The sequence below is a fragment of the Struthio camelus genome, chromosome 2 (assembly GCF_040807025.1).
Source record: "Struthio camelus isolate bStrCam1 chromosome 2, bStrCam1.hap1, whole genome shotgun sequence".
Taxonomy (NCBI): domain Eukaryota; kingdom Metazoa; phylum Chordata; class Aves; order Struthioniformes; family Struthionidae; genus Struthio; species Struthio camelus.
The window spans coordinates 128,592,734-128,616,605 of NC_090943.1; the positions used below are offsets into that span (position 1 = coordinate 128,592,734).

Genomic DNA, 23,872 nt, shown 5'->3' on the forward strand with positions numbered 1-23,872 from the left:
CAGTTCCGTCTGAAGATGAGGAAAAAGTTCTTTCCTGTGAGGGTGAGTGAGCACTGGAAGAGGTTGCCCAGCGAGGCTGTGGAGTCTCCTTCCCTGAAGACACTCAAAAGCCACCTGGACACAGTCATGGGCAACAACATGCTCTAGAGGACCCTACCTGAGCAGGGAGGTTGGACTAGGTGATCTCCCAAGGTCCCTTCCAACCTTGGCCGTTCTCTGATTCTGTGATTCTGTGACTGTCTTTCTGTGGTCACCACTCCTCTTGAACTGATACTCCCTAACTGAGTATCCTTGAGATGAGCAACACTTTATTTTTTAAGGGATTTTTTTTTTCAGTTAGTCTCCCTATCTTCAAAGTGTAAATTTCTCCTTAAATGAATGTTTCCTTCTGTAACTGAAAGCTCCAACAGTGCTCTCCTCATGATGAGGGAGATGAGATTTCCTCTCCTGCTTTTCAGAAGGGTGCTGTCCCTACTTTCATTTTCAAGTTATTTGTTTGGTTAATGAGTAGCAGCTCAGGCTGTCAGTCTGTGAAAAGATACAGTGTCACAGGGATGGAATATCTGCCTCTATGTATTTAATCACATGATCCAATTTTAATCAACTTCATAAGAAAAAAGAGTTAAAAAAGAGCATAAATCACGATACAGTTAAATTATGATTTTACTGCTGAGATTAAAATGAATACTAATGTTCATGTTGCAAGAGAAAAGTCTACTTCATAGTATATAAATTAAATATGTAAAGTTTGTTATTTTGCAATACATTTATCTGCATATTTTAGAGTATTGTTCGCTTTTATTACATTTCTGATCAAGACTAATGCTCATTAAAAATCTAATATGACAATGAAAAATTTTATATGGCAAATTCTTATCCTGTATTGCAATTGCTATCTGCTACACTTTTTGGAATCTACGGCAAATTAGTCTTGGGCCATGGTAATCTTAATTATATCCTGGAACAGATGTTGGAAATATATTGAGCAAACTAGTTTAGTAAGATTGCCTTTGCCTCTTAATGCAAAATCTCTGTGTTCATGTGCTTGCATTATTGAAATTACAAAAGGCAGGCATCTGAAAAATGGGATTCCTTGTTGGGCAGTCATATTCATAAAAATTCATTCAGTTGTGAGAGGGTCAAAAAAACAGGGAAAAAACCTGCTTGCTGTTCAAAATGTAGCATAAGCTCTACCATTTCATTTTCATGAAGAAAAATGTATAGACTAAAAAAAGGATTTATATGATCTCAAAACTGGGTGTCTATGAGTTTGGCATACTTTTAGCTAGATAGCAGTTGTAACCCAATCTATTTAGTTGTTTTATTCAAATGGACTGGAAATAGAGATTGTTCTAGAAGGAGACACAAACACTCCACAGATAAAAAGCTTCAGCTTTTTTTTTCAGCTATGGCTAATACCACTTTTTGAGGTGACAAATCAAAACAGCATTGCCAGCTGCAATGGTTATCTTTGGTCCACATATAAACTAAAACTTGACGATATTTTTATCTCAGGTCAGTTAGCTTGTGACAAGTATAAAAAGAGTTTGCATTAGCATAATGGATCAGCTGCTATCGTGATCGCTTTGCAGGTTGGCTTCTGGCCACCACCAGCTGGGAGCTGCCTGTCTTGCAGTGCTTCCAGAATGGGTGAATTTGCAGAGCTGCTCCAGGAAAAGTGGTCAGGGCACACAAATGTGCAGGTGGTGTGGCTGGCAGGTTCAACGATGCCACGGGGAACAAGATGCTATGGCAAAAACAGTATTGGAAATAGCAAACACTGCAGTGGGCTAGACAGAAGGTCCCATTTCGTTCCCAGTGCAAGGGCCGCTGTCAGCCTTCCTGTGGCATTAGTACCCATTGATACGGAATGTGTTTAAATAGCTCTTAAAGGAGGGTCTTAGAGCACTGATGAAGAAGGCAGTCAGGCCTGCCTGCACAGCAGCCCCATGGAGAGCAAACGAGCTGTTTGTGGGCAGCAGGGGGCATACTAAGCTACTGGGGTGTGTTTGATGACCTGCTCAAGAAAAATTGCAAGTGAATCAGCTATTCCAACTTTGCAGTGAACAAATGACAGGCTAGAACACAAACCATACTCTGCTGAGCAAAGTTGTCCAAGCTCACATCTCTGCTGCAAAGGTTCTCATGTCACCAATGAATTGATGGTGGTGTCAAATTTGTGCAGACCATCTTTTCTTCCTTCTTTTGCTTAATTCCCTTGAAAGACTGCAGTACACCTTGTTATACGCTCTGTTCAAATATTTTTTTCTAATCAGTTATTATCTCCTTTAACTTTTTGACATAATTTTACTCCCTGAGATGCATCTTCCTGTGCAATCTTTGCTGCTACATTTCCTTGAAGACGTTCAAGATTCCCGAACTAAAACAGCAACTGCTGTCATTTAGGCCAACTCAATACCAAAACGGTAGAAGTTATGTGGGAGGCCAAATCCCACAAAGCCACAGAATCTAATTAGACATATGAGGTTCTGAATTGTTCAAAGAGTGTCCTCTTGTTACAGTAAGACTAAGTCTGGTCTCAGAGAAAACATGATTATGGCCAGCACTATTCAGATGCAAGTCACAGAAATAAAAAAAAACGTGGATTTCTAAGCTTTCTTCTCTCATTTCAGAGCACAGCCAGGAGTTTGCCTGAGCTTGAGCTGAAACCACCCCTTAAACAGATTGGGTGAAGGAAATTTAACAAGGCTTGCTGCGGTTCACCCTGTAGAGCGCACCTTACTATGGTAGACACTGGTGACTTTCACCTTTGCCAAAAGAAAAAGTGGCATCAGGCCCAGAATCATCAGCAATTGCGATTAAGAGCTCTGTGCTGGTGCAAGCCTGTTCCCTCATGATGTGACCTGTAGCAGTTGCCACATCAGGCAGTGTTAGTGAGGAGCTGACAACCCTCTTAACTCCACCAGTGAATCTAGTGTTGATGTGGCACCTTTGACCCTTAACTCTGATGAACTACCAGATAATGTCAGTAGCAATTGCAGCTCCACCCCAACCTTATGGAACAGAGATCTTCTTCATAAGTTTGTTTTCCCATCTTAATGAGATTTTGTCCATCTTGTTTAGATGCTACCTATTTATGTTGGTATTCAATGAAAATGGTTTATCTCCTTATATCTGGTGATATAAGACTAAAGTCCTCTTTCACTGTTTCTAGGTTTCTTACCCTTTCATATAAAAATTTATTATTTTGATTAGAAATCAGATACGCATTTTAATTTCATTCCTGTGGAAAAGATTTTTGAAAATATATTTCCTGCAGTTCAGCACCTTTTCTCCTGATAGTAATCAAGTTTAGATTTTATTTTCATAGAGGGCTCTTTATTTATAAGCAGACTTTCTAATTAATGAAAATATTTTGATTTGCCACAAGACAGCAAGGAACCAGAAGGAAGTAGTGATTAATGTCAGTCCTGATGAAAACTACGTTCTCTTTCTTTTTATATTATAAAGCTCTCAAAAGAGGGGGAAACCTGTTAACATAATGAGTTTAAACTCTTGGATAAATAATATAGTAGTAATCATAGTCATAGTTGTATTCATAGTAGTAGTAGTTGTTGCTGTTGGGGAGGATGAAGGGAAAGAAGAAAACTAAGGACTGTATCAGGGACAATATGAAGAATGTAGAAATTTGCAAACCAATACAGAAGACTTCTGGAAGAATTAATGGAAAATATGGAGTTAAGTCTTTGGTTTCTATATACTTTAGCATAAGTATATACAAACAATAGAGGTGCACAACTAAAAATAATCTATTGGAAGTACAAACATTTTACTCAGTCAGAGACTGAGAGACAGCCTTCAAGGGAAAACAGAACTGCCAAGTTTACAAATATCAACAACGATCTATAATGGAGTTTCTTCTTAGATTTTTGACAATGTTAAATTTTCTGTCACAGAAGGTTCCTGGAATTTGATAAATACATGCACTCATATTCAGAAGTCCTTCTCTGGGAGGAATTTTTTACTGTGGTTAGAACTAAAGCTAGTACATCCATCTCTCTCTGTAAAATATGTGTACGTACTTCTGATTTACCTACTGGAGCTGTTTGCAAAGTAGATTTACAGAAAACCTTAAAGAAGAGTCCGTCTATCAGCACTTCACTGCTCTGAAGATTTAGGGAATTTTCCATGTTTTCTCCCTTGTAGGCTGAAAAAAAAGTCTACTCCTTATATCACCTTCTTTCATCCAAGTCAGTATTTACAAGTAAAATATAGAGAAATTCTTACCCTAGGATAATCAGTTACAGACACAAGCTTTTCAAAGTGACCTGAAGATCTCCAGCATCCAGAAGTCTTCAGCAGAAGAACCTGAAAATCTCCAGCACAAGTGCTCTGCCTCCCATGGTAGCTTTGCCCTGTAGCTCTGCACTCTGGCATAGATGGTATCTGAACAAAAGCCAACAACGCAACTCTTTATGTCATCCCCCCTCACCTCTCCCCCCCAAAAACTCAAACCAAAATCAAAAACTATTTGAAACCTGCTCAAAAGAGACAGACAAGTAAACATACTTTGCAAGGCTGAATACATACTGATTACCTAAAAATATACCAGAAAGAATAAGTTTAAAAGTTTAAAATATCTTTATCTATAAAACAAAGAACTGCTTAGTTATGACCAAATTAACTTAAATAACAGTGCACTGGAGCAACTAAAGGCAATGGTTTGTTAAGTTATCCCTGTCCAGAAAAAAAGAAGGCTGTTGAACACATGCTTTATTTTAAACACAGATGGAATTAAGCATGTGCTTGAATTCTTTTCTGAGTCAAAACTAAAAACTGAAAACTATACCTATATAATAGTTAGCCATGAATAGTAGAATCAGCTAAAATGTTGCCATTGTATTCTTTCGTATGATTTCAATATTGCAGAGATGAAAGCATGTTACAGTTTTATAGTTATTCATAAGATAAACAATATAAAATGTCATCATTGTTTATGTAAATAGTCAAAAAATTTCCAAAGGCAAATGTGACATTTAGATCATTCATTTTTCTTTATTGAGCTTTGATGAAAAACAGTCCATTTGAAACATTTCCAGCAACCATTTCAATTCCAAATATTCAACACAAAAAACATACAATGTTACATCTTATTATAATTTACTATTTAACAAAGCTAATCATTTTTGATTTTGCATAATTACATTTACAAAAATAATGTTACATTTATAAAATAAATCAGCTTTTCCCAATAAATTACAGTGGTGTGTTCTTATTCAAAAATGTAATATACCATACAAAATAGATACAGCTTTTAGTAAGATAAAATAATAAAGTATGTTTCATCCAGTACATTTTGGCAGTGTGTGAAAGCATTTTATTGTACATCTGATATCTAAACTACAGTCCGAAAACCAAACCCAGTAAGCTACTCTGTGCATTACTTATATAAGGCAGAGGTGGCCAACTTATGGACTAACTTTATTTCCATTCGAATGTTTTAAGCCAGACAAATATTACCGTGTTTAAGCATCTGACTTAATTAACCCAATCCAGGAAAGGCATGCAGATCCAGCTGGGGACAAATATTCTTTCTATGACAAATACACAAAGTAACTCCAGTCAGTTAGCTTTCATGCATGCTATACGTGTTTCATCAAAAAGCACTGGTGGCCTACTTCTAAAAATAGCACAGTCCTGATCCTCTTAAACTTAATGGCCAAACTTTTGTACTTTATTCTGTCATAAAAACTCATGCTAAAAGAGCCTTGAAAAAGGAGCAACGAATTGACAACAAATAAAAAGTAACCAACAAAAAGAAAAGCATTTTCTGCAAAAAAAACCTCTAAAAAGCAAAAGGTAAATATTAAGAGCTACTTTACACAGATTTAAGTTCAATAGCAACTGCTTCAAAATAACATAAAGAAACACAGCATTTACCTGATGGCAAGTGTATTCTCATTAAAGCCTCTTGAATGTCCAGATCAGCACAGCATTTACTCTGTTGCATTTCCTCTTTGAGAAAAAGTATCTCTAGGATCAAATCAGTTTGTTTGAATAACTTTAAAAGTCATAGGTTTAATTATGCTATGGTAGATGTATGAACTTCTGATGCTATGATTAATGCAGCTGTCTGGCTCAGGATGATCATCTCGCCTTGCAGAGTTTCTGACTCTAGTGGGTTTTTTGTTTGTTTTTTTTTGTTTGTTTGTTTTTTCATTTCAATAGTTCAATAAGCCACAAAAGGTTATTCTTTCTTGTTTCCCTGTTGCTCTATTACACAGCTTCTAGGAAGAAGGTTTACTTTAAAGCACAAAGGGAAAATCACTGCTGCCTGGAATAAATAAAAATGTGCAAAGTGGCAATTTTCCTATGATATCAATATTGCATGAAGAATAGACTCACTTTATATATCAGAATATATCATTTTCACAAATTCTAACTATGAGTGAACATACGCCCAAGTGAGCATGTGTCACAAGGTCTCCTTTGTGAAATCCACAAAGGGTGCAAATCCAGATGGGTTTTTATAGACTCCAGACAGAGAAGTTTAGTCACTGTTGGATCCCCCCAAACTGCAAAGGGAGGAAGAGGAGCTGAACGGGGCTCATCACATTAAACAGAGGGTTCATCGTAAGCTTATGAAAACTGTAAGAGTTTGAAATCCAGAGACTAATTAACTAGTGTGCTGGCTGACTTCTGGCTTGAAATACCACGGCTCAAACCAGGAACACAGAGAGCTGAAACTTTTGTGTGTTTGCCTCTTTAGTTAGTAGGTCATTTCTCTCCAGACACATAATCACTACATAAATATAACTACTCTGTAGGTAAAGTTTAGAGTGATTGCTAAAATATGCATTCACCAGCCTGTTAGGCAAATAAACAAAATGACTACATTTACAATAGCAAATTAAACAATAAAAAGTCTACTCCCCAGCCCTGAGGTCAAGTGGCATGGTCTGAACATATTCAAACTGTTATACTCTCTGAGCCCCAAAAGGAAGGTGGCTGTGCCCAAAGTGCCTAGTGAAAAGTGTCCCTACACTAGCCTAATTTGCAAAGCATGCCCCAAAACTGGGACAGTATTAGTTAGCCCTGACCATACATAGCAGGCCCCATTTTTACAATTTAATAATATAAATGCTAGCCTACTGGCACCTGCACCCGTATCTTGGCACTGTTTAATTGACTAATATAGACATCCTAGTGTATGCAAAACCTCAAACATATTTGCGTGTAGCAGGCCCTTTGATTCATTCAAGCAAATAGGTAAAGACAGGAGAATTTTATTTAACGCATTCAAACCTTTTGTTGAAATTTTAGTTGAAGCATACAGTTCTTCCATATCAGGATTTTTTAAATGAATTGGGTGTTGCTGTCCTTTAAGCATTTTTTTCCTTTTTATTTAATGCTTCTATCTATTGTAATGTCTTATTATTTAAGGAATCTTGGCTTGTGTTTGATTAACCCATTTTTTCATGTCTACTATTCACAGCTAAAAAAGCACTAACCAGTTCAGTCACAGTGAAAAAAATTATATACACAACTAAAACAATAATATTAAGATGACAACTAAAATAGGAAATAAAAAATGAATCTGTGTAGTTAAAAGATCTAAAAATAATATCAGCCTCTATACATATTTCTCAGACTGCAGTATCCACAGTTACAGTTGTATGTTGCAGTGAGAACAGTATTACTTTCTGAATCATGAAAGAAAAGTTACGAGAAACACCCACAGTAGCAGCTGCTGAGGGAATAATCTCCTTTATTATCCTGAGATATTAAATGTGCATGTGTCCTAACAATTTATCTAGTGCATAAAAAGGAGAGAAGGAGGGAAGGAAAGAAAGGGGGAGAGAGACAGAGAGAGGGAGAGAGAGATGGAGAGAGAGAAACATTATCACAATGGTTTTTGTTTCAAAATAGATTGCTGTGCAATGACTGAAGCCTGATTTGTAGACATTTTGTACTCTTGTCCAGAGCCCTGAGGAGGGGAAGGTAAGGGAGTTTCTGGAGTTGCTGAAAAAGAATTCAGAGACAATTATAAATTTTTATATTCTGGCCTAATCTGCATCCACATATACATGCTAGTGTCCCAAATCTGCATCCACATATACATGCTAGTGTCCCAAAAGTAAGTTCTTTTACACTTGGCATGTTAGGTAGATAGGTAATTTTAACTATCAGAATTTTTAGTTTATTAAAAATTGTGCATGTGAAACCAATGATAAAATTGGAATGGTGATGAACTTTTAAAACTAGATTAAATTCAAGTCAAAGCTTCTTGTTTAGCACTGTTTATATGCCTATATCTTCAGCGCACAATTATTTTAATACTACGAATGACAATGAAATAACTCTACAAGCATTGACAGGCCACCATTGTAATTAACATATTTAAATATAACAGTGAAATGTAATGACAGAAGGCTAACTCGCAATTACTTACAGATCTGTTCTGCATGTACAGGAGCAGACATTGAACTTATGAGGATAGTTTGGCCAGTTAACGGATCCTGGGTTAAGTGAGGATGTACTGGGTGATGCAGATGACTGGCATCATTGGAAGTACCTGCAAAAATAACATGAGCACATATCAATTCAAAAGAGCATGGTATTGTCAGCAAATTATACTGCAATAATTACATTTCTGTAAAGTAAATATTTTGACTGGTAATTTGAATAATTGCCTCTGGGTATTCATTAAACAATTTAACCAGACTTCAACCATATTAAGCGCTGTGTTTATTTTCACTGCTTTGACTGCATTAATACTGAATTTCATAAAATATCTGTGTGGATTCTTCGGTCTGCCTAGGGAATCGTATCTCTAGATGACCAGCAATGATGTCTGAGAAAAACACAGCCCAGTTTGAGGATATGAGTGAGGAAACGGTGAGTAGACAAGACAAGAGGACTTTAGATAACAATTATATGACTCCAAAGCTCAGTCAACTGCCAAGTGGTTGAAGTGCTTACATCATGGTTCACTCAACACCCCAATACAGTAAATCCAACATAACATGATAAACTTAAAATGTTGTTAACTTACCTCCTAGTAACATTTCCTGCAGCAAACTGTCGATTTTAACTATTCCAAATAGTTTGACCAGTTGTATTTGCTCAATCATTTGCCAGGTGATGCTCTGGAGTGTAGGCAGTAGAAGCAGAAGTTCTCCAAACCTTCCTCGGGAGTCATACTGACGGTCATTGATGTAATCCTCTAAACTGATCTGGACTTGGAATCGCATGTTCTTAATCTTGATAGGATTGCTCAGGCCCTTTGCATCTTAAGAAATCAGAAAAGTTTCAAGTTAAAGCAGGTTACGATTTGGGAGGATCATATTACATTTTTTCTTTTTTTTTCTATTCAGCTAGACAATGTGAGCAATGCTACATCAACAATAATTATTTTCATTGTAATCACACGTACAATAATTCTAGCAGATATTTTGAAAAAGGTACCTGGATCAAAAAACACAATTGCTTTCAAGCAAGCATACTCATTGTCATCTATTTGAATTTCCTGGAAGGGTCGAACTAGTTCATCCAGAATCCGATTTGCCACTCGGCTGATCTCTACTTCAGAACTGTTGCGATGGATTATGTAATTGTTACCTTGGAGAGAAAAAATACCAATATACAGATTGATGTCTCAAACATTTAATGTAAAGTGATGAAGCACATTTCAAAAGCACATCTCATTCTGCATAATCAAATTGTCAAACTTTTTTTTTTCATGCAATAACTCTCCTTCATACCATACAAGAACTGTTATTTTGAAAATATAGCATATGGGGAAAATACAGCTCTCACCCTCAAAATAATCTGTGCATGTGTATGTGTCATCATGTCCTGACTAGTCCACAGGACTGAGGTCCATATTTGAATGTACAAACATGGATGAAGTAGGCCTTCATGTCTACGTAAAAGATAAATACAGCATTAAATTGATTTTAAATTTCTTCTTCCCTCATAAAAATGCTATACCTCAGGACGATTGACCAGAATCTGTCACACGGACAAAGAAGCCTTCCTTCAGAAAAGATGCCAGCAATGCTTTTTTTTACTAACAGATGCTTCTGTTACTCCTAATAAAATCTGAAAACATCAGAAAAATTTCAGTAAAGAATGAATGACTTCCCTTCGTACTTTCATTTTAAATTTCCATTTAGGGTGTGACCTCAGCACGACATCTTAATTTGACAACTGTCCAAAAGTCACCTAACATAAGACATGACAGCAGTGGGAAAGCCACAGAGTTTCTAAAAGCCATGAAACAATTCTCAGGAAGAAAACTCAATGATAATGTCAAACGAATCCATGCCAAAATGACTTGTGAGCTATACAGATGTCGACCTCTGGGTTCCAGAGATAAGCCTTAGTACCTCAAATTGTTTCTTTTTGCGGTATGTATTTACCCTGCTGATGCTGACTATAAATACCTGGTTATTAATTGCTCATTATTTTTCCTTACTACCTATTAGTCCCAATAAAACTAGAAATATTTTTTTGTTTTTGCTAATTTTGTCAGTAAAACTGCATCTAAGTAAAGAACTAGAACAAAAAAAGTTATCTTTATAGTTTTTAAGTTGAAAAGATTGATGATGCAAGCAATATCTCCAGAGCAAGCCCTTCCTGTCTCTTCAGTGCTATCATATGCATAAAAGTAAACTCAAATTGATTTAGACCTGTGAAAAGGCAGACGGGAAAAGGAAGTAGAACAAGCAGGGGAGAATCCCTTTGTACCACAGCACAAATGAAGAAACTAGTCTGAGTCCATACTCTGCATATCCTCGGCTCTCATCAAAGATCCCTTCCAAGAAGACCTACACACTTTCTCACAAAACAGACAAATTACTGCGTTTAATGAAAACATTTTTGGCAGGGTGCTTTCAAACTGACAGAGTACTGTCTGATAACGCTAGCAAATGACTGGATAAGTGTTCATCATATTACTATGCACACAGACACACATATCATATGATTCTGCATCTCTGTTGTGTGAATGAATGGAAAATATGCATCCACCATGTGGTGATGTCCTCTTCTTATGAAAAGGCATGCCCTCAGTCTACAATCGGACAAGGAGGTCCCTTCAGTGACCAAGAACATGCTTGTCTCATGGTCTGTGACGCACATGAGACTTATCGCAGTGCCATGAATGGGCTCACCTCTCGCATGACTGGGGCCTGCCTGCTGGTTACATCATGGCCACACGGTGCCTGGCAAGGCAGGAGGGAGAAGGCCCTTGGGAAAGAGAGTTACAGGGAACTGTATCCGAACAGTTCTTCTAGCCTGCAGCCTATGTCAGAAGGGCTTTTGGGAAAAAGCCAGATTAACATTATCCACCAAGACTGAACTCAGCACATGAGCCATGGGTTGGCTGATTCTCTCTTAAATGAAAGCTTTTTATTTATTTCTAACGGGACAAAGGTGACAGAAAAGATGCTAACATAAGGAGACATTTTGCCAAGAACTCTCTAAGCTGTGGCCTTTGGTATCCAATAAACCTTCTGTGGTTTTAATTCACAGGAAACTGTCCACCTGCTTTTGCTGGAACACAGCACATGACATGATGTCATTAATAACTACTTAGCATCCACAGAATGCATTGCTTTGATTGTGCCAGTAACAGTTGCCCCACTTACATGATTACATGGTTGCTGGTGTAATATAGTATCATTACTATTAATTAAAACAGAACCAATATTTACCCAAAAGTAAAATGTCCTTATACCCCATGGACCGTTTTGCTGCTCCAAGCAACAGATGTTCCCCAGCATGTGCTCTTAGCAGGGCAACCTTAAAAAAAACAGCGCACTCATTAGAAGATAAAGCAATAAGTTCCAACAGGGACAAGAGAAATGAGGAGGTATATTGCAGTGAACATAAAGTAAAAAATATAAATTAATGTTAAAACCTTCTCTTTGTAACATTGTATTGAATAGTACAGTAAAATTAAATTGTCATACATTGTCACTTCTAGCATTTGGTCTAGACTTTAAACTTATGGCTTTTCAAAATACTTTTCAATAAATACAATATTTGCATTTATTTCCTAGTCCCTATTTCCTTAACAAAATTTGCTCTGGAATTTTAAATTGATACTAAAGACTCCAGTGGGCTTGAATGAGCTATTATGATAAATTCTGCACTATCAGTATTTTATTTTTCTCACCTTGAACCAAAAACCTGTGATGTTTTTACTTAAAAAAATATTTTTCCCAACAAAGCTAGATATGCTAAGGTATCCACAACAGTCAACAAAGAAGAAATATGATTCATATCAGGAAGGCAGTTAAAAATAGCATCACTGGTTTACTCTGTCATCTAGTTACTTCCCTTTGGTTTTAATGTCTGCTTGAAGCTTTAGCACTGACCTTTATTTTCTCATGGAACTTCTCTTTCTGCAAGTAATTCCCTAAATTTCTAACCTATTGTGTGATTCTGTGATGTTTTAAGACTTTTCAACACTCTCAGTGGACTCTTAGTAGAGCTAATTTATCTGCTTTGGCTTGCTCTATGATTGTAAAACAGGTTGATTTCAAGGTCAAGAATCATCTGCTCAAAACCGGACAATTTATTGGATATCTGAATGCATAATACCTGTTAGAAAGAGCTTATCACAAATACAGAAATATCATTTGTTTTAACACCTAAGTAACAAAGTATCAGGTTTTCTAAGGTACTTAAAGTTTGGAAATATTTCCCCACATGTACTTTTTAAACAATGCTGGCATGTTTTTCAGCCTAAATTGTTACCTATTATCTTTCTAAGCTGATATATATATCAGCCGATATATATATATTTTTTTTCTTAAAGAATACAGACACTAACTTTTTCATGAGGTCTGATCCTTTTCCCATTCCTTCACTCCATCTTAACAAGTGGAAATATGAGTATTTATTGCTTGAAACAACTGGAAACAGGGCGTTTAAAGATCGAGTAGTATTTCTTTTACATGAGCAACAGATTTTTAATTCATTCCACTATCTTGAGCTTGGACACATATCTTATATTCTGTGGCTCTGCAAAGGCATTGTCAAGATCCTAATTTGAGAGGTCTCCTGTGGTCTGAAATACCTCTGTATTCTTGAAGAAGAGTATAAGAGTGAATGATCTCAGCTTGAGTCTCAAAACCAAGGGTGATCCAACCCTCTTCACAGGATTTTGTTAAAAAATGAGAGACTGAAGAGACAAAGAGGAGGAATGACATAGTGCCATTTAATAGAGTCATCTCAAGCTGAAAAAGATTTCAGAGGACCCGAATCAGGAGATTCGTAGCCATGAATTAACCTTCTGCCCAGCTGGCTAGTGACAGAACTGCTTACTGCAACATGAAGACAGAGGTTCTGAACGTCTCACTATAATTTACTCTGAAAGCCAGTGAACATTTGGTGTATCACAGAGGTGGTGATATGTCAGACCTCTGTCATAAAAATCCTTAAGAATCTTCAAGGTTAGATGATTTTTCTCCTCATGTTCTTGTTATATTTAACATAATTTTGGTGCATTATATTATATGAAAGATTATTTGCTATAGATTGTCATCAATATATGTTCGACATTTGCTCAGGATTCTAATGGCTTTTATTTTTTACAAGTACAGAAAACATGCTTCGAATTCAATAACATGCTGACTAAAACCTTATTGCAATGAAAGGTGAACATGAAATGTTTTGCAAAGTTGGAAAAGAGATGGTATTTTTATAGGTTTCTTTTTTCAGTTTTTGCCTGGTAGCTTTGTATTTCTCCTTCTAAACAAGTAATAAAGCACAAAACATTGAAAGATATACTGGTTTGTTGAAGACTTGCTTCCTTTTTTTAACATGCTAGGTCTATTTTGATGGCTTCTATATTTTTGTGGGGGTCCTATTTCAAAACAATTTTAAAATGGGGGGGCTAACATCTTCTCTATTTGAGCTGATAAAAAATGAGTGTTTACACATAATTTTAAATATCACAGAAATAATAGAATGGTAATTAAAGTTCTTTCATTGGTCTCCTTCTATACCTGGTCATCCAATGGCAACTCACAGAAGCCTGGAATATATTTAGCCCATTCCACCAGGACCAAAAGTTGTTGCTTCATAGATTCACAGACATCACTAATACCAGCAATTTTCTTAACATTTATGTCAGTGCTAGCACCAGGACTGGAGATTGAGATCTGGCCATATTGAGAGAAAAATGAACAATGTTAAATTTCATATAATTGCATTTTCACTAGTTAACAGTATATTTAATAAAAATTACAGCAGCAATTGTGCAAACTATTGGGAAATTCCTTGACCATGCACACCATTAGTCTGGATGTATATTATAAAATCTTATTTCTCGTTACTATAGTGCATATTAAACTATGTTAAGAATTACAAGATCTTCCATTGCAAGATATTATTTTTAAAGGCACCAAAGCCCTCACTACTTTGGAGCTTGGCGGAAAGAAGGTATTATTTTTTTGCTTTTAAAATGTCTGACATTTACCTCACTTTAGATGGGGCTCGTAGGAGCTTGCAGTAAAGTTAAGGGAAGGGAGAGAGGGGTAGTATATTCTTTTAGTGAAAACATAAGTATAAGTAACTTTAAAAGGTAAAATAGGGGCTTTTCAATGCCTAGAGGAGAATGGTGTGTGGTGATGAAGCAGCAAGACAGACTGAGGCCTGAGATGTTTCAGTGAGTGCAGTGAATGTGAGTGTGCATCAGGACACCTGCAGTGCATAACATTCTTTGAAATAAGAACAGAGCAATATCCTTCTGGGTCTGAAGCTGGTGCATTTTGATATAATTACTGAGCCAAATCCTGAAATTCTTAATGACTTTTCAAGGAAAAACAATACTAGGCTTGCTATTAAGCCAGGCAGGAAAGGCAACTTAAGATAAAACCAAGTCTGAGAAAAGGAGATCACATTGCAGTTAGATATGTCCTTTTTCTATCACACCAGGAAAAAACCTGCACAAGGCCTACAAAACTGAGTTTCACCCTACAGACTTTTTACTAAAGCATCCTTAGGAATTGCTGTGGCTTGATTATCCAAAAAAATTAGTTTGGTCTTGCAGTACTGTGTCCCTCCAAATTTCAGGATGGTCGACATTATTTATGTTAATTCCTACCAGATCCTCCTCACTTTCAGATCCATGTTAAATCCCCCCAGTGGGATGCATGGTGAAATCCCATTATCTTTGCATGGTCAAAGGAGCTGCACTTCTGAACTAAAGCTCAGTGTTTCCTACATAATTCAGTACCCTAAAACACTGAAAAAAATAGATATTAATGGTCGTTAACCAGCTGAACATTATTTCCCATGGGAACACAGAAGCTAGGCCGGTGAAAAAAATCTTCAGATACATAAAAAGTTTATCATGTAGAAAAAGGTTAGAGATATTGACTATTGTCAGAGCATTTGTGAAATCCCTGCTGTAATCATGAGTTCATTTTTGGCACATACTCTACCAAAAGGAAGTCGAAAAAATTGAGTGTCATTCAGATAAGCGCTACTAGAATGACTTAGTCTAGAAAACCTGCAGTACAGTAAAGCAGTAAAGAAATTCAATATATTTCACTTTTTTCTAGAAGAGCAAGAGCAGTCTTGATCATGATTCAAAAGCACCTAAGGAGAGAAGAGGGTTCTAATAGTACAAGGCTCTCTAATCTACCAGAAAAACACACAGCAAGGTGCACCAACTAGAAATTAATTGCAGATGGCAAAGAACAGCCAGTTTGTTTAATCATTAGAATTACTGATTCAAGAACTTAATACATTTTCATCATTCAATATCTTTTAACCAAAGCTATGTATCTTTATAAATTATATATTATAGGACAAATTATGGTCTTTGCTCTGACATTACCTGGTGAACTTTTTTCTGGGGATTCACTGGATGACTCCCACAGAAGTCATCCAAATTAGTTTCATCATGAACTCCTACGGTTGCATCACCACAGAAGGAGATGAAACTATGAGCGCTCCTCTTCCTATTTCTCTATTATTTTAGCCTGTCCCTCATTTCTGGGGTGCATCATGAAAGTCTCTGATTTCATGAACATTATACTGTAGCACTACATCCCTATTGTTCTGACAGTATCAGTGACACGTCTTTGCTCCTGCGAGATTCCAGCATGTCCCTTTCATATCTGTGTAATCCTGGAAGCCTCTCTTGGGTTTGTAGTAAAACAACTCAGACAATTTACTCCTGTAAGATCTCTTCAAGGACAAAATCATTTATTTTCTTTATTTCAATATGGAAGTTTAAAAAGGGAAAAATGACACCTTTTTCCTTATTTCTCACAACTGAAGGATTTGGCCAGACCTGTGACATTACCATCTTCTCCAAGTCTCTCCTCATGACTAAACTCAGCCTACAGGCCTACAGACTGAGAGAAAAACAGAATTCTCAGACTTTACTTTCCCATCCTGTTAATGTCACTTCTTGATCTTTGAGGCCAAGGGTGTACCTTCATATTTGCCTGGCATATGAGGAACAATTCTCTCCTACTACAGCATAACCAGATTATAAGTATAAAACATTTCATATATGCAAGGTGATGTTTTAGGCCAGGAGTCTGCTGCCTGAAAAGATCTTTGTGGCAGGAAAGGCTGAAGATATAATTCTGTTTAAGACAGTGCTTACTCCTGAAGTACATATGTCAGCTGGAGATGATTAAGGGAGTAACACAAAACAAGTACAATAAGCAGGTTCAAAGAATTATAAGGAGGTGAAAATAGATTCTCTATAGGTATGAAAGGTAGGAAGGAACATTACGATCATCTAGACAGCCGTGACATATAATATGTGCCAAAGAATATCACCCAGTAATTCCTGCATCAATTCTTTTAGAGACAGTTCCACCTTAGAAGAGAGGCTGACAAAGCACAAGATTACAAAACATTTGAGGGTTTGTAAATCAGTCAGCATGAAATCATAAAAGTGGCAGTTAAATTCTAAGTAAGTTAGCAAGAGGTGCAAGAATGCAGAATCAATGGCCATTATTTATCTGAGTTGCAGAAAAGGACTGGAGACTGTTCCATTCACCAATTGATTGAAAAGGAGGGAGGGAAGGAAAATCAAGTTCATATGAGACAAAGAAAACTTAAAAGTGACACGTGAATAGAGTCTGCAGGTGGAATACTTCTGTTTGCCTTATTTATAATGTCGAGGGATATTAAAAAAGGGATTTTCAAAGGAATGTAAGAAAATGAGTGTCCACACCCCTTCGAAAAGTAATGACTTTGGACAATTTTCCCCTAATGTTTCATGGAAAACCCAGATTCAAGGAACAGACAGACGCCACCAGCTGCCTGAGACAAAACCTGATTTAAAAGCAGCAAGATTATAAAGCTTTAGAACAGAAGGCGCCTAGGACATATTGTCCCAGACAAAGGTAGAATTTTCTTTATTGACTTTTTTTTTAACAATATATTCTATTACTCATTCTTCCACTGGGAAGAGGAAGATGGGTGCATTTTGGAAGAAAAATACCCACATAATCCCAATAATTGCAATTAATACAATGAGAAACTGAAAAGTATTTAACTACAGAAAAAATGCTCTTAAAATCATTAAACGATGTTGTGATAGATCTCACTACCTGACGGGAGAGTGTCTCAGCTTGTGACAGCGTGCTAATAGAGGGAATGTTGCAGCCATCAAAAGTGTTTCTTCTTGTACTTATCCTGTCCCGTTCATTTTGTACAGCTGAAAAATAACAATTATCTGATTTATTTACTTGCAGACAGTGCCACACAATATCATTTCAGATGTTTACCATATAACTATAGAAATAAAAATGTACGACATTCAAGAAAGACCTTATATTTTTACCTCTGAGCAATGAGAAGGAATGACAATAGATATTTACGCTCCTTATAATTAATTAGTATAACTAATTATGGATAGATACTGAATTATCTGTACTTTTGCAGTACAATCCCATCTTTTTTCCTTTGAACTTGACCACAATCTGTCATTTGCTTGTTTTGCCATTCTACTCACTTTAATTAACGAGGTTTTGTGGTAGAAATCGACATCTCTAGACTGTTGAATAGGTCAAGAGGTACAGCACCACCACTGACAAAATGTCTGAATCAAAGAAATTCTGAAAGCCCTACTTCTGCTTTTTTTTGCCAGAAACACTGAAACGGGAATGAATAATGAACTTAATCCACTAGTAAGATAATTTTAAGGCTGTAATCTCATGCAGTCCTCAGGGACACTGCATTCCAAGGCTGTTTACAAAATATTAGCCAAATCAAAAAAAAAAAAAATCAAAAAAAATCCAAGCAGCTAAGTTTTTCCTTATGGAGTCCAAAAATCATGGTGGAAAAGACTGCGGATAAAGAATCCTTAATCAGAACAAACAAGGTTTATGAAGCAACAGGCTTGCTTCAAGGAAAGCTTTAATTCAAGAAAGAATTAAAAATATAACTATCATTCAGATTTTTCTAAAACCTAGATCATGACCAAGGTTAGCCCAAGGGAAAAGAAAAAAAAGAAGACAGAACTGTGCTGATCAAAATCTTTTTATTGTACAAGGGACCTCATCATCTTTAAAGAGCAACAGTTTTATTTCCAAAGATATGTTTGTTATTTTGTGGGAAATGATCTGTATTACAGAATTAAGGATTAATATCAAAGGCCTCAATAAAAAAAAAGAAAAAAAAAAAGCTCTATACAGTGAACAGTTCTCAGGCTTTATCTGAACAATGCACCCACTTTATTCCAGAGGCGTACTAACTTTTGCCATCTTTTGCCATGGTCATTCACTGACGGACCTTTTATTAAGGTCATAGTAAGAAAAGTTGTGCAGTGATAAACACAAAGTCATAAATGTTCATGCAGAATGAAGCAAAAAAACCTTTTTTAGAAGAATGAAGAAATAGAACCCATTCACTTCCAATCTCAGTAGCTAAGTACTACATGGACAATTAAAATAAGGTCAGCACTAATTAGCATTAGGAAAATAGCAAGCTATTCTGACAGCCACCAGTGAAAATGGGACATGGAAGCACTTTCAGAGTCATAGGGAAATGCTTGAATTTTCTCTTGTGTATGCAGACTCAATTGTCTATCCTGCTATAGCCTTTTTGTCTATATACACTAAAACTACCTTAAATAGAGACTTTATGAGGAAGGGGAAATATCTGCTGAGAAGAACGATGTATGGCCTCTACCAGCTGAAGCACTTTTCACCTTTGCCACTGGAAACAAGCTGAGAATACATCATATACACTATGCTATAGTTACGCCATGGGATATCCCCTGATGGTGTAGAGAGGCATATGAAACACAAGAGCAATGAAATTTACAGTTCAGCCTCTTGAATTACTTCAGTACTGGGAAGCCTTGAATAAACATGGCTTGAGCACAATGGAAAAGTGGCAGTGGGATCAGAGGAAGCAGAGCTGTGTAAATTAGGTTAAAAGTTTTGTACAGGATGCATCTTTTCCCTTCATAAACATGAGTCAGTACTGTGCCCTTGCGATGGTGACAGCTAACCACAAACTGGGCTACATTGCAGGTTGAGGAAAGTAGTTATTTCTCTCTGTTTGGCCCTGGTGAGACCACATCTGGAGTACTGTGTGCAGTCTGGGACTCCCAAGTACATGGAAGACACTAAAAAACTGGGGAGAGTCCAGCTGATGGCTAGAGAGATGATGGGGGGGGGGACATGATCACAGGATGTACAAGGTGAGGTGGAGAGAGGTGTGTGTGTTTAGCCAGGAAAGAGGGGGTCAAGTGGACAGGACATCTCATTGCTGTGGTTTACAGAAAACGGAACCAGACTCCTCTTGGGTGCAAAGGACAAAAGGCAATGGATACTAATTGCAATAAGAGGAATTCCAATTAACTTTAAGGACAAAATTATTTACTAGGACAGTGGTCAAACCCTGGAAGAGGTTGCTGACAGGCTGTGTGATTTCCTTTCCTATTGACAGTCTGAACTGGACTGGATAGGGTCCTGAGCAACCTTACTTAGAAATTAGTCTTGCTTTGAACAGGGTCCTGGACTATATGACTTACAGGTGTACCTTTTGAGTTAAATTATTCTGTGACTCTATTTTTTTTTTTTAAGTCTATGAAGCTCTGCTTTTTAGTTTGAGGGCTGCTGTGGATGATGAGGATCTCCCTTTTCCTTCCTATCAGATCGATAACATATATCCAATATGCTATTGATTCTAATGACTCAGATGCAAAGGGCTGAACTCTGTTTGTGGAGCTCCACAACAATTAGCCAACCTTTTTCATACATACATGAATGTAACTATGAATATAAGAATATCCCCATGCAGTTACAAGGACAAAATTCATTTTAGTTTCATACCAAAACTTGATCAGTAGCAAGAGATTGCAAAAGAACTGCACAGCAAACAGAAATTTAGTGAAGAAAACCATTTCTGAGTGCTTATTTGAACCAGGTGAGGCTCCCCTTTGCCTCTACATCATAATTGCCAGTAAAGCAACAGGCCCAATAAGCCCCCAAATCTCCTGTGATACTCCTACACAGTCTCCTTTGCTATTGCTCTGTTCCTGTGATGGTCTGGCCCTTCCACTTTGAGACTTTGTCACCGTGACATCCATGTTTCTTCATGTCCGTCAGGGAGATGTGTGAGTAATGATCTTCACGTGTTCAAATATTAAGCCCTAATCTAGAAAATTTAAAAGTTAATGAGAACCCTCCACTTACAGTAACCACTACTATTCTCATCGCTACTTTTCTCTCAGCACCACACTCCTTCCTCTGGCTTAAAACTCCAAACACTTACATTGAAGGCAAAAACCAGTAAACTGGCATTGATTGTCATTAATCAGGTAGGGTACAAGCAAAATCCTAAATACATATTTTATGTATCAAATTTAAAATCATATATGGTTCAACACTTAGAAATGAATTAGTTTTATTGCCAGAATTAATGGACTAAAGAGTTGCAAATTCACTTTGAAACCCTCAGTTTGATAATGTCCAAGTTTTAAAACAACTTACCCACCTGAATATTAGACGAAGTATATTTTATGTCAGGAAAATAATTTCTTCGTCATGAAGCACTGCAACTGATTTTTTCATTGAATTATTCTGCTAGGTTTTTTTAGAATTTTCATTAAATTTTGAGACTCATTCAGATTATTTATCTTTTTATAGCAAATAATAAATGACTCCATTACCTTCTTTTTTCATTCCTGCTCGAAAACACTTTTTCAAGCGACAATATCTGCATTGATTCCTTTTGTCCTTGTCAACAATACACTGCCGATTGAATCTATCAGAGACAAGAAAGGGTAAATTCATAAAGCATTAATATAACCGCACCCTGATTATGAAGAGGAAACCAAGCAATAGGGCCTGTCAGAATAATGTCTGTAAGCATAGAATTTCTTCCTTTCCCCCCCATTAATTGGTCTTGAGAAGCGTTTCCTACCTCCTCATTCTGCAGGAATATATGTGAAAATTTTGGAATTGTATGTATCATTCACACCTCAGTTTACATAAGAGATATGCCAGTAACTAGTTGCACAGAAGAGGATTCAATAAGAAAAAAATAAGAAAATCTACAAGAGTAAAAAGATAGGACAATCAATGAAAATGATAAGTGTCACTGGCTAAACAGCATTGAGGAGCCCTTAGCTGGGAAACTGGTGCCCTTGGCTGGCAAAGTTTACTCTTTGTAGGAGGAACCAATGAACTAACTGCATGTTATAGCATTAAGATGATAATCATCTAAACAGGAAATGAAAGGAAGATTATCTAACAACACACAGAGCATGACACTGCAGGAAAGCTTGCTTCTTCCAGCTCTGGAAAATTTTGGGCTGAATCAAACTTATCCAAGCTTTCATGCACACATACAGGTGCACATAAGGGGAATATGTATGAGACATCTGCCTCCTCTCCATTTGCTTTTGCCCTTTTTTCGTGCATGTTTTAGACCTTTAGATGAACAGATAAATCAATCTATGTCTTCCAGAGCTCTTTTTGGATTCAGTTATTCAGCCTCCGTCACACCCTTTTAGTGGTACGTCATCTATAGCATGTCTGTAAGGGAAATACTTCCTTACAAGAGTATTAAGCATAAGAGTATTGAGCAACTAAGGAAGAGTGTAACAAACAATATTTCTAGCAACAGGGCATTCTTACAAGAAGAGTTCTCTTTACTGATCTGTCTAAATTCACATATGTACTGCATATGTTCTGCACATGTTCTGTGCATGGCTTAAAACTGTTGTTTTACGGACTCATTGTGCCTGCACAAAGCAATTGCCCTGAACACTGCACACTGACCTGCACTATGAAAATGTGGGCGGCCAGACATCCAGGTATTATCAGATAGCCATTCACACTGATAAGGGTGAAATGTTCACTAAAAGGAGCAGTGTGTCACTCAAAGTGGGAAGATGTGCAGATGTACAGTTTTTAAATCAAGAGTCTTAGAATTTCAGACTTTCTTTTCAGAAACTGCCTTCATAAGGAAAAATAGTATAAAAAAGGAATTGTTAGAGAACAGTTAGAAATCAAGCTTTTCACAAAGCCAGTAGTGTCAATTTTTTTTTCCTTCAGGAGATGCCCTTATGTAATCATAAATAAAAGAGTAAACAACTCTTCAGTGGTGCAATGACATCAATGACATCACCAAGCATCTGGAAACTGTGACGTTAGCTTACTTTCCCCAACAAAACACACCTGAGGTTCTGGTCTGGTATAACCGTTTTGGTTCTATCAAAGATAACTTAAACACAATTCAAAGTAAAAATAATAACAAAAAATCTGCCTCACTTAGTAAATTAAGATAAGGTTTTCAAAAAGTACTATCTTGATGCTAATTTCATTCCCAGTAATGTTTCAATCTTTCCATTTTGTTTACATGTCATATAGGTGAAAAAAATGATAGCAATTAATCTGACTCCTATAGGAGAGTCAATATTAATTTGATACGTTGTCTTTAGAAGTGTGTATGATCTTACAGAGATTCCACTTCAGAGAATCCACTTATAGAGAATCCACTTCAATAAAAGAGATGCTTTCAAATTTATGAGAACAAATCATTGACCACATGCTTTAACCAAAGTGCTCATTAGAAGCCCTTAAGAAAAAGCTGAAAATATTCCTCCGTCTGTATGAGAAATTTGGAAAGGTATGAGAGTGGTTTTTGCTTAAATTAATTAATTTAATGCCACAGGATCAACTTTTTAAATACCTGCATGTATAAACGTGACTTTTCCGTATACTGCGTCTAAAGAATCCCTTGCATCCATCACAACTGGAAGCACCATAATGTTTTCCGGTCGCCCTGTCTCCACATATTGCACAGAGACTACTGACCCCATTGTCAGCAGCATTCATGTTGAGAGCTTCTCCTGAATTGTCTGAGGAGAGACAAAAACAACATACGTGGTTATGGATAAGACTTTCAACAACCACACCACGATTAATCTATATGCTTTTTTTCTGAACTTTTCTCTTTTAATGAGCAGTTACTATTTTGGGGCCTTATAAGGCAGTATATCGGATATCTGGTGGTTGTTCTACTGAACATTTTTGAATGCGTACTGGCTGGTTAGTACTATTTATGACTGTCTAAACTCTTTCAGACTGAAAGGGGTTGAAAATTAAAGTGTAACTCTGCATGTATAACTACTTATACGTTCTTACTACCATGAAGAGGAACTTTAGCACAAAGCACTGCTGCCTGGTTAGCCGGCAAAGCCCGTGTAAGTCAAATCTCATAAGAACTGGCGATAACTGGCAACTATCATGCAAAGACTCAGATGCTACTTCAACAAAGTACTTTTTTACGTCATAAAAAAAAGAATATTTCCGTCTTATAGCTTATGAAAACAATATACGTTAAGAAGACTGTCTTAGCGTTATTTCCTTGAACAAATTTTCCAAAGGAACATTGATGTAGACTT

The 23,872-nt window shown here is 36.8% G+C and overlaps 1 protein-coding gene across 6 annotated transcripts in view; it reads right to left on the reverse strand.

The window, feature by feature from the left end:
* Nucleotides 1–4,997: 4,997 nt before the first annotated feature.
* HNF4G (hepatocyte nuclear factor 4 gamma) overlaps nucleotides 4,998–23,872 on the reverse strand; it is a 63,183-nt gene continuing 44,308 nt past the window's right edge. For all 6 annotated transcript variants that reach the window (XM_068932471.1, XM_068932475.1, XM_068932474.1 and 3 more), the window contains 9 exons: nucleotides 23,158–23,326; nucleotides 21,131–21,225; nucleotides 17,559–17,665; nucleotides 13,983–14,138; nucleotides 11,682–11,769; nucleotides 9,430–9,582; nucleotides 9,017–9,253; nucleotides 8,414–8,536; nucleotides 4,998–7,983 (listed from right to left, as the gene is read on the reverse strand). In XM_068932471.1, coding sequence (XP_068788572.1) covers nucleotides 7,865–7,983; nucleotides 8,414–8,536; nucleotides 9,017–9,253; nucleotides 9,430–9,582; nucleotides 11,682–11,769; nucleotides 13,983–14,138; nucleotides 17,559–17,665; nucleotides 21,131–21,225; nucleotides 23,158–23,303 — 1,224 coding nt within the window. In that variant the 5' untranslated portion in view covers nucleotides 23,304–23,326 and the 3' untranslated portion in view covers nucleotides 4,998–7,864. The remainder of the gene's footprint in view (nucleotides 7,984–8,413; nucleotides 8,537–9,016; nucleotides 9,254–9,429; nucleotides 9,583–11,681; nucleotides 11,770–13,982; nucleotides 14,139–17,558; nucleotides 17,666–21,130; nucleotides 21,226–23,157; nucleotides 23,327–23,872) is intronic.